This window comes from Mus caroli, chromosome 16, assembly GCF_900094665.2.
Source record: "Mus caroli chromosome 16, CAROLI_EIJ_v1.1, whole genome shotgun sequence".
NCBI lineage: Eukaryota > Metazoa > Chordata > Mammalia > Rodentia > Muridae > Mus > Mus caroli.
Window position 1 is genome coordinate 15,381,431 of NC_034585.1, and position 13,956 is coordinate 15,395,386.

Below are 13,956 nucleotides of genomic sequence, written 5' to 3' on the forward strand. Positions count from 1 at the left end.
AGCAAAGGGTGTTTGCAGAGGCTCTGGACATGGTGCCATCTTCCATGTAATTTACCTGGAAGGAGTCAGTCCTATGACTCTTGTGTTTTTCTTCCTTATTTTTTTTAAAGCAGGAATATTGAATCCATTATAAAGGGACTTAAAATATTGTTTTTTTGTTTTGTTTTGTTTTGTTTTGTTTTGTTTTTTTGAGTTAGGCATAGTGGCTCCTACCTGTGGACCCAGCTACTCAGGAGGGACTGGCTTGAACCCAGGAGTTTGAGATTATTCTGGGTAATATAGTGAGTGAGACCCTGTCTTCAAATAAAGATGTAGTTAATATTCTTCTTCTTCTTCTTCTTTTTTAATTAAAAAAGACAGGGGTCTTATGTAGCCCAGACCCTTGGATGACCTTGAACTTCTGATCCGTCTGTCCCTACATCCTGAGTGCTGAGGTTACCAGTGTGCATCACATGCCTGGGTGCTTTTATTTATTTATTTATTTATGATACCCTACTTTAAATAACCAACACAAACTATGTTTAGTATGCACTTTAGAAATGTAAAAATAGCTCATAGTCCTACAACCTAAAGAAAGCCATGGTTAAGCTTTTGTTTTTTTCTGGTGTGTATTTCTTTGCTCTATTCCATGTGTAGAGTGTCTGTGTTACATGTAGTTTTTAAGTCATGTAAATGGTATCATACTGTATGCAGATGGTGTCCTGTGGTCTGCTTTTCTCTCACTTTGTCTTGAAATTTTTCCTGTTGAAGATTTGTAGTGGCTGAGGATTATTTCACAAGTGCATGGATTGATCATAAGTTACCACTTCTGCCACATCTTTTGTTTAACAACCTGGTGCTTTTAGCTGCTATCTGGTTTTGCTTTTTCTGTTTGCTATGATAAGCTGTGCCACAGGGAGCACCTTTAAACAGTATCTAGAACACTCCATCAGTGCATATCTCATGCCTCTTTCACACAGGTACATTGGGCCCAGCACTGTGTTTGGTTCCAGTGGTAAGCTTGCCAATGTGGAGCAATGGCGGTGTGTCTCCATCCTCCGGAGTCACTCAGGCGGTAAGTAGGCTACTTTGTTTGGGTGAGTGGATCCCTTTTGATTGCCTTAGATAACAACACCTCTATGTACCTTTACTACTGTTTGGTCCTTAAAGTACTACCTGGGATTTCCCTATCACCGCTTGTCCTTTAAGGTTTATTCCGTCACTGGCTCCTTCACCTGCCTTCACTTGCATTCAATTACCAACACATACTGTTAAAACATGTAAATGTGTGTGTTTAGCATGGAGCTCCCAGCCTTCCGTTGCTTATTCTGCAGGAGTACTTTCATCCTTAGATCATAAACACATTCGATTTACTCCTGAGATACACGCCTGTAGGTACATACTAGAAAATTTCTCTTTCTTTCTTGCTTTCTTTCATTCATTCTTTTTACATACATACATATATACATATATATCATACATAAATTAATTTGTGTGTATGAGCATGTCTACTACATGAATATGTAGAGGTGAGATAACACTTGCCTGAATCCGTCCCCTTGCTCTACCATGTGGGTTCTGAGGATCAAAGTTAGTTTGCCAGGCTTGGTAGCAAGCCACTGAGCCATCTCACCAGTCCTATTGGAAACTTTCTTAACTTGACGTTGACTATGTTTATAAAGTGGTTCAAATAGGCTTAGTTTGCAAAGAGTGTCATTTTACAGATTTAAGCTGAGGAGGAAGATGACTGGTCTGTATAAAGCCCATGCACTTTAGTTACCAAATACCATGATCTACATGTATACAGTTCAGACTTTGGAGAAGGCTGTGATGTAGCAGGGAAGAAACTCCTTAAAAAAACAAAACAAAATAAAACAAGAACAAACAAATACCCGTTAGGATTGAGCCTGGAACTCTAGGAGAATACAAGGTCATAGGGATAGATTACAATTCACTAGTAGTATATGCTCAACAGATTCTTTTAACTTTAAGTGAATAAACTAATTTCCTAAAAATATTTTTGGAGATTATCTTTATATTGTGTGTGTGAATGTCTTTTGGTATATATCTGTGTACTACATGTGTGTGGTGCCTGTGGAGGTCAGAAGAGGAATGTTGGATCTTTTTGAACTGGTGTCTGAGATGATTGCTAGCCACAATATAGGTGCTGGAAATTGAACTGGAGTTCTTTGGAATTGCAGCCTGTGTTTTTAACTGCTGACCCATCTCTCCAGCCTGCCTTGCCCCCTCTCTAAAAGGTACTTCATTATAAATTATGTGTTCAGACTAGGAAAGTAGTTCATGCTTTTAATCTTAGTACTCATGAAGTAGAGGCAGGCAGTTCTCTCAGCCAGCTTGGTCCACATAATGAATTCCAGACCAGCCAAGGCTAAACAGTGAGACCCTGTACCCTAAAACAAAACAAAAACAAACAAGTAACACCTAATCAACCAATCAAACAAACAACAACAACAAAAAAACAGCAACAAAAAACCCAAAATAAAATAAAATAAAATAAAATAAAATAATGTGTCCATGTGGATATGTTTATGTGAGTGCAGATACCCTTGGAAGTGTCAGAAGAGGGCATCAGATCCTCTGTATCCGGACTTATAGGCAGTTGTGAGCTGCCCAGTGTGATTCTATGAACTGAAGTTAGGTTCTGTATAAGAGCTGTCTGAAGCTGGGCGTGGTGGCACACCCCTTTAATCCCAGAACTCGGAAGGCAGAGGCAGGTGGATTTCTGAGTTCGAGGCCAGCCTGGTCTACAAAGTGAGTTCCAGCACAGTCAGGGCTATACAGAGAAACCCTGTCTCGAAAAACAAAAACCAAAAATCAACCAACCAACCAAACAACAACAAAAAAAGAGCTGTCTGGATATGCTCCTAATTATTGAGTCATCTCATCAGCCTCTAAAAGGAGAAATGAATCTTTTTGTTTTATCTTGTCTTGTTTTCTTTTGAGACAAGGGTCTCCCTTTGTAGCCTGGCTGTCCTGGAACTTATATAGTCTGAGGTTGGCCTCAGACTCAGACCTCTATTGGCTTCTGCTTCCTGTGTTCTGGAATTAAAGGTGTATATCACCATGTCAGCTAAATTCCTCTCTTAAGAACCAAAGATAGAACCTTAGTGAAAATGTCATTGAGAAAGCTAAAGCAGGAGCTTTGTGTTGATATTTGATAACAACAAGCATGTGTAATTTGCCCTTTTCACTTTCTTTCTTTTTTTTTCCTTTTTGGTTTTTTGAGACAGGGTTTCTCTGTATCGCCCTGGCTGTCCTGGAACTCACTTTGTAGACCAGGCTGACCTCGAACTCAGAAATCTGCCTGCCTCTGCCTTCTGAGTGCTGGGATTAAAAGCGTGCGCCACCATGCCCGGCTTCTCTTCTCACTTTCATAGCAACTTCCAGGGAGTCTAGTTGGGCCTCACTGGAGCTTGCCACAAGTATCTAAGAGTGTATTTAAGATTAGGTAGGGTGTCAAGTGAGGGGTGTTATGGGACCATAACCTGAGACTTGGGCTGAACTATGTGAGATCTCTCCTGTGCCACTTTCTCTGAGAGTCCCTTCCCAGGTAAGTTGGTTGGCTGCTTTCTAGTAGCAGACTTGGTACTTGGGTTCACTGGTTGTGGTAGCAGGTCTTGTAGAACTGTCCATGAAGAGATGCCAGTGAGCTCAGATAGATGAGTAAGGTTTTGGAAAAGCAAAAGAGGTGAAAAGAAAAAAAAAAGGGACAGAATAGGAAGTGATGATCTAGAAAAATATTTAAGCTTTAAGCATTAAGCTTAAAACAAAATCAAAAGCAAGAAACCAACTCCAAGTTCTTAATTGATCCTAAAGGGAAACATTGGAATCTTTGAGTGGAAAAAGCTGGAAACCAGGGAGCTTCAAAGTGGGCACCGGTTCTGTTCCCTTTAGTAAATTCTGATCTCCGGCCTCAGACACATTCCCTCATGTTGTAATCCCTAGCCTTTCTACTTTTGATTTTGAGATAGGGTCTCATAGTGGTTCCCACACTGGGTGTGGGTACATTAAATTCAGATCAGCCTTGAACATTGTGTCTTCTTGCCTTAGTGGATTATTAGACCACTCAGTAGTCTCAGCTCTAAATTATTTATTGATATATTATTTCAAGTTTTGAGAAACATTCTACAGAACATAGAAATATTTATTCTTCAAAGCAAGATAGAACCCTTGGTTTCCAAATTCCAATAGAAAAGTAATGGAAACAAATACCTTAATAAAAAAAAAAAAGACCAAAAAGAAAAAAAAAACAACAACAACAACAAAAACCAGCCGGGCATGGTGGCACATGCCTTTAATCCCAGCACTTGGGAGGCAGAGGCAGGCGGATTTCTGAGTTCCGGCCAGCCTGGTCTACAAAGTGAGTTCCAGAACAGCCAGAGCTATACAGAAAAACCCTGTCTTGAAAAACAAAAAAACAAAACAAAACAAAAAAAACCCCCAAAAAAACAAAAACAAAAGAAACATTAATAGCAGTGTTAGAGAATAAAATATTTAAAAAGTTAACTCAGAATAATTAAATTTGATTCATGCAGAAGAGATTGAAGTATATTATAATCCTACTAGTAGATTTAAATGACTTATGCTTCATATTCATCTTAGGTATTCTAACAAGAATACTAGCTAATTAGTCATTCTCTCATAATTATACCTTTAAAAAGATGCCCACAGAAAGCTTTGTTCTTTAACATGGCAGAACCCTGTGTCTTTAAAGCTAATGACAAACTGAGTTTGGTGACACATCCTTATTCCCAGCATTCAGGAAGCTGCAACAGAACTGTGAGTTTGAGGTCAGTTGGGAGTGCATAGCCAGATAGTGATGGTATCCCCCCCCCTTTAAAGATTTATTTTTATGCACATGAGTATACTATTGCTCTCTTCAGACAAACAGAAGAGGTTATCAGATCCCATTACAGATGGTTGTGAGCTACCATGTGGCTGCTGGGAATTGAATTCAGGACCTCTGGAAGAGCAGTCAGTGCTTTTAACCATGGAAGTAATTGGCAAGACTAGGAAGCAATGAGGAGAGGGAGGATGCTGTTGTGAGCATCTTCCAGTTTGGTGAATCCTAGAAGAGAGGTGAGAGAACAGCAGGAGCAGAGGTACTGGAGTATGGGCTTGTGCTTGATGTATGGAGAGCCACAAGAAGGTAGAGGGAGCTTTGAGATCATTGTGCTTTTGGTTGAGTAAACAGTATGGTCAGGAGGTTTTGCAGTGAGAATTTGAAGCCTGTGGCAACCTCTCATGATCAAGCTAAAGGCGGCACTGGAGAGATCTGAAAAAGGAAGCTGATGAAAGTGAGAGGCAATGCTAGCCCCATCCTGGGTGCTAATTCAGAATTGATCAGAGGAGGAGTTCCTGGTGTATCTAATACAAGTTCTGAAATACACAGAAGAATTTAGAGAAGATCATGTTAGTTACACTGAACATGGAAAGAATATGCATGTTTTATGTCCATCCTGAACAATGGGAAGTGTGTCATTTTCAGGATTCTGAGATGTGTGTTTGTAAGAGAAAGGTTTCAAAGTTTGGTTCTGGACATGCTAGTGAGAATTTGGAAGACGGTGTCCTAAACACAAATAAGAGGTGGAATACGTGAAGGATTGAAATGATAAGACTAAGAGAGTATAAGAGGAACTCTGTGTATGTGTTTGTTTATTCCTGTGTGTCTGTGAACCTTTCTTAGTAAAGGAGAGCAACACATTGAGATCCCCAAATGTGCACACAAACACTAGCTATGTTGTTTCAAATGCTGGTTGATCTTCCTTCTTTCTTTTCTAACCGTGTCCTGTCCCCTGACTACCTAAAGATGTTACTTTCACTTTGAGTCATTGTAATAGTCATTCATTATGCATTTTCCTTCACCATTAAGGATATACCACTTCCAGAATAAAGCTTAAAAAAAAAAACAAACAAACAAACCAACATCAAAAATCCTGTATTGCAGGACTGGAGAGATGGGTCAGTGATTATAAGTGTTTACTGCTCTTCTAGGGGGCACTGGTTCAGTTCCCAGCACCCACATAGTAGCTCATAGCTGTCTGTAACTCCAGCTCCAAGAGGCACACATACATACCTACAACCAGCTAACCAACCAACCAACCTGTCAGTCAACTATTCAGTCAACTATTCAGTCAATCAATCAATCAATCCATCAATCAATCAATATTTTAAAACCCCTGAGTTACAAAGTGTGCTATAGTAAACCCAGGTCTGCTGTGTGGTAGTTGGAAGAGCTTCTCTGCAAGTTTCATACTCACTCCTGAGTTACAGTGGTAATGCCTAATCCACATTTTTATGTATGAGACAGCATACATAGAATATCTTCTCAATGGCAACATAAAAGTACAAATTCAGGAGGAATCAGTTTAGATATTCCGAATAACTCTTCAGGATAGCAGGAGTCATGAATGATTTAATGATATAGGTCATCAGAATGCCTTTTTGCAGAGCACTAATTCAATGCATTTTTTAAGTCGTGGTGGTCTTCAGACTTTTATAGTTTTTTTTTTTTAAAGATTTATTTTATGTATATGAGCACACTGTAGCTGTCTTCAGACACACCAGAAGAGGGCATCGGATCCCATTACAGATGATTGTGAGCCACCATGTGGTTGCTGGGAATTGAACTCTGCACCTCTGGAAGAGCGGTCAGTGCTCTTAACTGCTGCGTCATCTCTCCAGCCCAGACTTTTGTACTTCTATGTGAATTTTATAGTCATTCTGTTTCTGCAAAGAATGAAATTGGTAGCTGAGCATGGTAGTGTACACCTTTAATCCTAGCCCTTGGTAGGCAGAGGCCTCTGAGTTAGGTCTCTGAGTTAGAGGCCACCCTGGTCTTCAGAGTGAGTTTCAGGACATCCAGGTCCATATGGAGAAAGGAGAAATCCTTCCTCCAAAACAAACAAACCACCATCAGCAACAAAAAGAATGACTTCGTAATTTTGATGCAGGTAGCATTGAATTGTAGGTTACTCTTGGTATTTTCTTGGCTATTTTCATAGTATCTTCTAATCCACAAGCACAAGCAATCTATCCTCTGGAATTTTCTTCTATTTTTTTCCCTTCAGTGTTTTAAATCTTTTATTGTATGGGTCTTTCCTATCCTTAGGTTTGTTATCAGGGTTTTGTTGTTTGCATGTTTGTGGCAATCGTGAATGATATTGTTTTTCTGATTTATTTCTTAACATGTTTGTTATTGATATATAGGAAGACTACTGATATAGGAAATTTATTTTTGTACCCCGCCACTTTCCTGAAAGTAATCAGATCTTAAAGTTTACTGGTGAAGAATTTAAAATCTCATATATAGAATAATATAATCTGTAAATAAAGATGCTTTGACCTCTAAGAGAAAAGTGTGTGTGTGTCTGTATGTGTCTGTGTGGATATGTGTACAGAGGAACAACTGAGCAGACTGTTTCCCTAGATTAAATGAGAATTTATTTGGACCTAACAACATGGAAGCCACTGGTGGTCTTAGCAGTTTTAAGTCTTGTTGGTAACATTGAATGAGCTCAATGAAGTCAGGATAGAGCTGGATTGAAGCAGGCTGACTTGTTGGGTGCCTACGAAGACAGGGGAAGACCGGGGAAACTGGTAGAAGGAATACATTCTTACTGGGAGCAGTCTGCACTGCCCTGATGAGTTGAGAATAACCCGGATTGCTAATTGGAATTGAGATCAGAGGTATTTCAGTAATCTCTTTTGTAAGATTTGTTGGCATTGCTGTGGGTATGACTATGGCAGAAAACAAGGGGACGACCAAGGAGTGTAAGCAACCTAGAGCCCCGCTCCATATTTTGGAAGAATTGTCTTCTTGGAATTGCTAGAATGATAGTGGGAATAATAACAACCAGAAATTACATTGTAAAGGGTTGGGTTGGGTTAGGGGTGGTAGCTCAAGTATGCTGATCTTTTTTTTTCTCGAGACAGGGTTTCTCTGTGTTGTAGCCCTGGCTGTCCTGGAACTCACTGTGTAGACCAGGCTGGCCTCCAATGCAGAGATCCGCCTGCCTCTGCCTATCAAGTCCTTTAAATGGATTAAAGGTGTGCACCACACTGCCTGGTGAAGTATGCTGATCTTAACCAGAGGGAACAGAGCTGTGTAATGGTTTAAAGACAAGCTCCAAGTCTGGAGTTCAGAGAAAATTATTACAGGTGTGGATTCCCTGAGAAGCCAGGCACAAATGTTAGACTGTCCAGTGGATAAACTCTGTTACAGTAAATATTATTCACAGTATCTGTGGTGTCTGACACACTGTAAGCTTTGGGTAAAACAGCACTGAAGAAGGCTCTACTGTATGGAAGAACTTTGTGTACTACATGGACTCGTCAATGGATTCTCTTCACATGTCCCATAATAACCATTAAGCCGTTCATGAAGTTAATTTTAAGAAAGCCTCAAGAAATACAATGTATAACCAAATACACAGGAGATAAACACTAGATAATTAAGATAGAAGTGAATATTTATCAGCTCCCTAGCCAGGGTGACATTTTCAAGGTTAACATGTGTTCCATTTAGCTTTGCTTGCAGGAATAGACGAAATTATGATGGGTAGTAACAGTCTACTTTATTAAGCTTCTACACAGTATGGGAACTGACTAGTTGATGTTGATGGATAATATATGACATTAGTCTGCAAATTGCTAAGAAAATGATGCCCTCTATTTTCTGGGTTTTATTTGACCACATCAGTTTCTAGACCAGGTTATTTTTGAACACACAGAGATGTGCCTGGCTCTATCTCCTGAGTGCTGGGATTAAGGGGGTTACTACCATGCCTGACTCCTGACGGCATCTTTTCTGCTGTAGACTTGGCATTATACATTTTGGGGCTTATGTGCCTACTCATGCAGAACTGTAAGCTCTTGTTTTCTTCATCAAGTAGACACTGTGTTTAGTTATGTTAACATCCACTGCTCAGAATGATTTCGCAGTAGACAGTCCTAAAACATGAGAAAATTAATCTAAAAAGACTACTTTAGATTTCCTTTTACTAGTAATCTAATTAAGGCTTATATTGAAAATTGTGCCTAATGCACTAGAAGTAATAATGGTCACAATCCTCGTTGTTAATAAGGGAGTTTTGAAGTAAATATATGAAGAAGTGTAAAGGCACAGAAGTTTTGATTTCCTTATTTTGAGATAGGGTCTTGATATGTAGCCTAGTCTTGCTGTACCCACTATAAGGGTACACATAGAAGGCTTTGAAAAGTAGTTTACAGAGCCATGGGCAGTGACAGATGTCTGCTATCCTAGCAGCATATTGAGTTCAAGACCAGCATGGGTTACAAAGCAAGACCCCATCTCAACAAAACAATAGAACTCTGGTAGTTAGTGTTCAGTATTAATTTAGGTCTATTTATAATAGTGAATGGTTTCCATGTAGAATATAGAGTAAAACAAAGGAAGGTATGAAGATGTCCTAGACAGAGTATGAAGTAAAGCATGCTGGTATATATGAATTGTGTGCCATCAAACACAGTGCAATGAAGGGAAGGAAGATCCAGCAGGCTGTCATTAAAAAATCTTGAAAAAGTTGCAATTTAAACTTTGAATATCTTCTATTTAAAAAAAGTTCCTGCAGGGAAAAGACTAGGTGACAATTAACTGTGCCAGGTATCGGTGTTATAAAAATATATGAAACCACATTTCTTTTTTTTTTTTTTTTCCTTTGGTTTTTCCTTGACAGGGTTTCTTTTTTTTTTTTTTTGGTTTTTCAAGACAGGGTTTCTCTGTGTAGCCCTGGCTGTCCTGGAACTCACTTTGTAGACCAGGCTGGCCTCGAACTCAGAAATCCGCCTGCCTCTGCCTCCCGAGTGCTGGGATTAAAGGCGTGCGCCACCACGCCCGGCCTTGACAGGGTTTCTTACACCAGGGCAAGAATGGTCATTGTCACTAACACAGCTGATGGTTGTTAGTGCTGTGACATACCTGGTAGCGTTCTACTGCAGCTTCTCACTTTCCTTTCTCACAGTGCTCTTAGGAAGGTAGGAATTTAAAAAGATCCTATGTTACAGGTAATAAAGCTGGGTCACAAACAAATGAGGGTTAATAAGTTGGTCCTGAAAGCTCATACTCATACTCTTAGCGCATGGGAGGCGGAGGCAGAATGATCAGTTCAAGGTCATGCCATCTTTGACTCTATATCTAGGCCAGCCTGAGCTATGTGACACCTTATCTCAAAAACAAAACAAAGCAAAACAAAACACCAAAGAAACCCCCCAAAAAACCAGAAAGGAGGGAAGGAGAAGAAAGGAAGGAAAGCAAAAAACAATGGTGCTTGCTTTTGTGGGGGTTCAACAGAGAAGGGATGTTCCTGGAAGATTAGTAGTGGGGACAAGCCTCAGTGACACTCGGACAGTAATGCTCTTGATTTGCCTGTGTATTCTGCTGCATGCTTTCTTCCACCGTCTCTTGTAGAGGTGTGAAGGTTCTGGAGAAGGCCCAGCAGGGACTGAAGAATAAGGTAGCAGGCAACAGAGGCCACAGAAGCAGGAAGCCCCAGGTTGTGGTTGTAATATGTGGGCTTGAAGCCACATGACTTAGAGGTTCTTACAGTCTGTGTCCTCAGTGGCTTTGTCTGTCAGCAGCGTGGGGGCTCTGTGGCCAATTTAGTGCTCACTGGAAAATGACACAATAAAGTAGTTGTCAGGGTCTCTAGCCAGGCAAACTCATGAGTAAGAGCTGTGGTCAGTCGGCCTGGCCTGCAGAAAAGGCTGCGCCTGCGTGCCCACCGTCACCCAAGTGCACTCCAGGTAAAAGGTCTTACTTAGCCTCACACCCTGTTTTCTTCCAGATGTCATGGATGTAGCATGGTCTCCCCATGATGCCTGGTTGGCCTCATGCAGCGTGGATAACACTGTCGTCATTTGGAATGCCGTGAAGTTCCCAGGTCTGAGGTTCCCCTTACTGTGTAGCAACTGAAGAGGCCTGCTGCCAACAGTACTGCTAGTCAATGTGGAGCAGGGTGGGGAAGGGGAATGGGTGGTCTGTCATCTTAGTTACAGAAAGTTAAGTGGTCAAGGACTTGAGTGTCTTGTTAGCATCCCAGTTTTGCTGTTCCTTATCAACTATATTTGTTTAAGGTTTAAAAAGAGATTTATGCTAAAGAAAAACTAGCTGAGCACTAGCTTGAGTTCATGAAGCTTGAGTTCATGAAGGTGGCATGTGGACAATTGGCACTGAGAGATGCTGGCACTACACATAATATGTGTACCTTCTGCCTTTGGGCTCTGGCCTCAGCTCAGTGGCCATCTCAGCTGAAACCATCCAGCAATTGTGGGGTACCAAAAACACAGTTTTACAAGAGAGTAGCTTTTCTTCTTACATATTTTAAGTTATGAGAGATTGTACAATTTGGTATAGTGTTACAGTTAATAACTAGTAAAATATTGTTAGAGCTGGGCACGGTGGCATATGTCTTTAATCCCAGCATTAAGAAGCAGAGGCAGGTTGATCTCTGGGTTTGAAGCCAGCCTGGTCCACAAAGGGTGTTCCAGGGCAGCCAGGGGTCTACACATCCATCCTCTGAGGATCTTGAGCCCATTTTTCTCACGGGCTAAAACACATCAACCATTGTGTGGATTTAAGTCATTTTGATTCCTTCTGAAGCTACTACTGGCATGTGTGGGGACACTTGCTTCAGCTTTAGGAGGGGGCAGTTTTAGAGACTGGTATAGCATTGACTGCAGATCTAAATGAAGTGAGTTAGTCACATTGTGTCTTCAGCATTAACTTCCAGTTTAACTCACTTAAAAGACCCCTAAATGTTGGTCGTCTTGAACTGTGAGCCTCTGGGGGCTGTCTAGGAGGCTCACCTCAGAATTGCTGAGGTACCTTCCAGGTTACAAATATCTGAGCATACTGCAGATAAGATTTGGGGTAAGAATTAGCAGCTGTGGCTCCAGCTTGTACCCTTGTTACTGTTCCTCTGGGTCTTGTGTGGCCCCCACATGTGTTAGCTTATGCTGGCCTGCATGATGTAGCCGTTTCTTCAGTTTGCTTTTGCCTTGGTGGGGGTGAAATACGGGGCTCTTCTGCTTGCATTTAGGAGTGGGATTAGTTAAGTTAGACTGCTCAGGTCCCTTTGGGTTCATTCAATCGGCCATTACAACTTATGTTTCTATGTGGTGGCTATTTTCTTTTTCTTATAGATAACACCTGTTCATATTTTATTTTATTTTTTTTCCTTCACAGAAATTCTTGCAACTCTGAGAGGTCATTCTGGCTTAGTAAAAGGTTTGACTTGGGATCCCGTTGGTAAATATATTGCCTCTCAAGCTGATGATCGAAGTTTGAAGGTATGGAGGACGCTGGACTGGCAGCTAGAGACTAGCATCACCAAACCTTTTGATGAGGTAACTGGAAACAGTCTAGTGCTTGGCCTCTACCCCTGCTATACTTCTTGAACAGTGAGGGAGCTGGCCGTGGTGCAGGCCCTGCGGCATGGCAGTTTAGGGGTTTATGAGTTTTATGAGTTAGGTGATAAAAATCTTTTCTTTCCGATGAGGTGTTCAATGGTCAACTTTGAAATGAAAAATATTATATTTTTATTTTTAGTATTTTTAAGTAGCATATAGTCTTTTAGGGTTCATTATAGCATTTTGAAACATAATTTATTGTTTTTGCTTTTCCTCCTGCCTCATCCCTGAATTCCATTCCCTCTCTCATATCCTCTTCTGTTGGTAACCTCCTTCCCACTTGCCATGTCGCATATACTTTTGACGAGTGCTGCACTTCCTCAACTGTTCTCTTCCCGTCTTGTGATCCCTTTCTAGTCTCATGACCTACACTCACACTCACACACCTGCACACCCTAAGCCAGGAGACAATGTGTACAATTTTTGAGTGTAGCTTGCCTTGGTGAGTATAATAATTTCTAGATCTAGCAATTTTCCTGGTAATTTCAAAATTTGATTTTTTTCTGTATGGCTGAATAAAGTTCTTCTTTGTGTAAGTATGCCATACTTTTATAATTCATGCTTTTGTTCATGGGCATCTGGGGATTAAGTAATGCAGCTGTAATAAACATGGGTGTCTAGGCATTTCTGTGGTAGGGCACAGAGTTGGGCACATGCCAGGAGTGATAAAGGTGCATTATACAGTGTTGTCTGTCTGTCTTCCTTCTTTTCTTTTCTTTTCTTTTCTTTTCTTTTCTTTTCTTTTCTTTTCTTTTCTTTTCTCTTTTCTTTTCTTTTCTTCTTTCTTTCTTTCTTTCTTTCTTTCTTTCTTTCTTTCTTTCTTTCTTTCTTTCAATAGTGTCCTCAAAAATAATAATATGGGCAGTGAGGAAATGTTTGTAAACATAGCAGAGCATTCTTTTTTTTTTTTATTAGATATTTCTTAATGTACTGATTTCTATACTGGTGCACTGTTTGCACCCTTATCATCATTCCTCCCCTTCACATTCCTTTCAGCAGGTGTTACTGCCTCTGATCGTGATTGACATTCTGACTGGGGTGAGGTAGAATCTCATAGTAGTTTTAATTTGCATTTTACACATGGCTAAGGATAGTAAATACTTTTAAAAGTATATAAAGATGTTATTTTGAGGTCTTTCATTTTTAGCCCATTCATTGCCAGTTTGACTTTTTGGGGGGAGATTAATTTTCACTGTTCCTTTTAAAAATATTTTTAAAATTTATTCTTTGACAGCTCTATACACATGTATATTTTATTCATATTCATTTATCTCCTCCTGCCTTCTCTGGAAACCTTTCTAAATTCTCTTCCTCTTCTTCTTTTTCTGGATTTTTTTTTTTTCTTTTTTTTCTTTTTTTGAGAGACAGCGTTTCTCTCTGTAAACCCTGGCTGTCCTGGAATTTGGTCAGTAGAAGTAGATCAGGCCAGCCTCTGCCTCCTGAGTACTGAGATTAAAGGTGTGCTCTACCACTGTCTGGCTTGGCTTTTCTTTCCTTTCCCTTTTCCTTTTCCTTTTCCTTTCCCTT

The 13,956-nt window shown here is 40.3% G+C and overlaps 1 protein-coding gene across 1 annotated transcript in view; it reads left to right on the forward strand.

Annotated features, from left to right (window-relative positions):
• Positions 1 to 13,956, forward strand: part of LOC110311252 (protein HIRA) — an 844,395-nt gene that overhangs the window by 21,284 nt on the left and 809,155 nt on the right. The window contains exons 5-7 of the mRNA XM_021184514.2: positions 960 to 1,054; positions 10,806 to 10,901; positions 12,206 to 12,366. Of these exons, the coding sequence (XP_021040173.2) occupies positions 960 to 1,054; positions 10,806 to 10,901; positions 12,206 to 12,366 (352 nt within the window). The remainder of the gene's footprint in view (positions 1 to 959; positions 1,055 to 10,805; positions 10,902 to 12,205; positions 12,367 to 13,956) is intronic.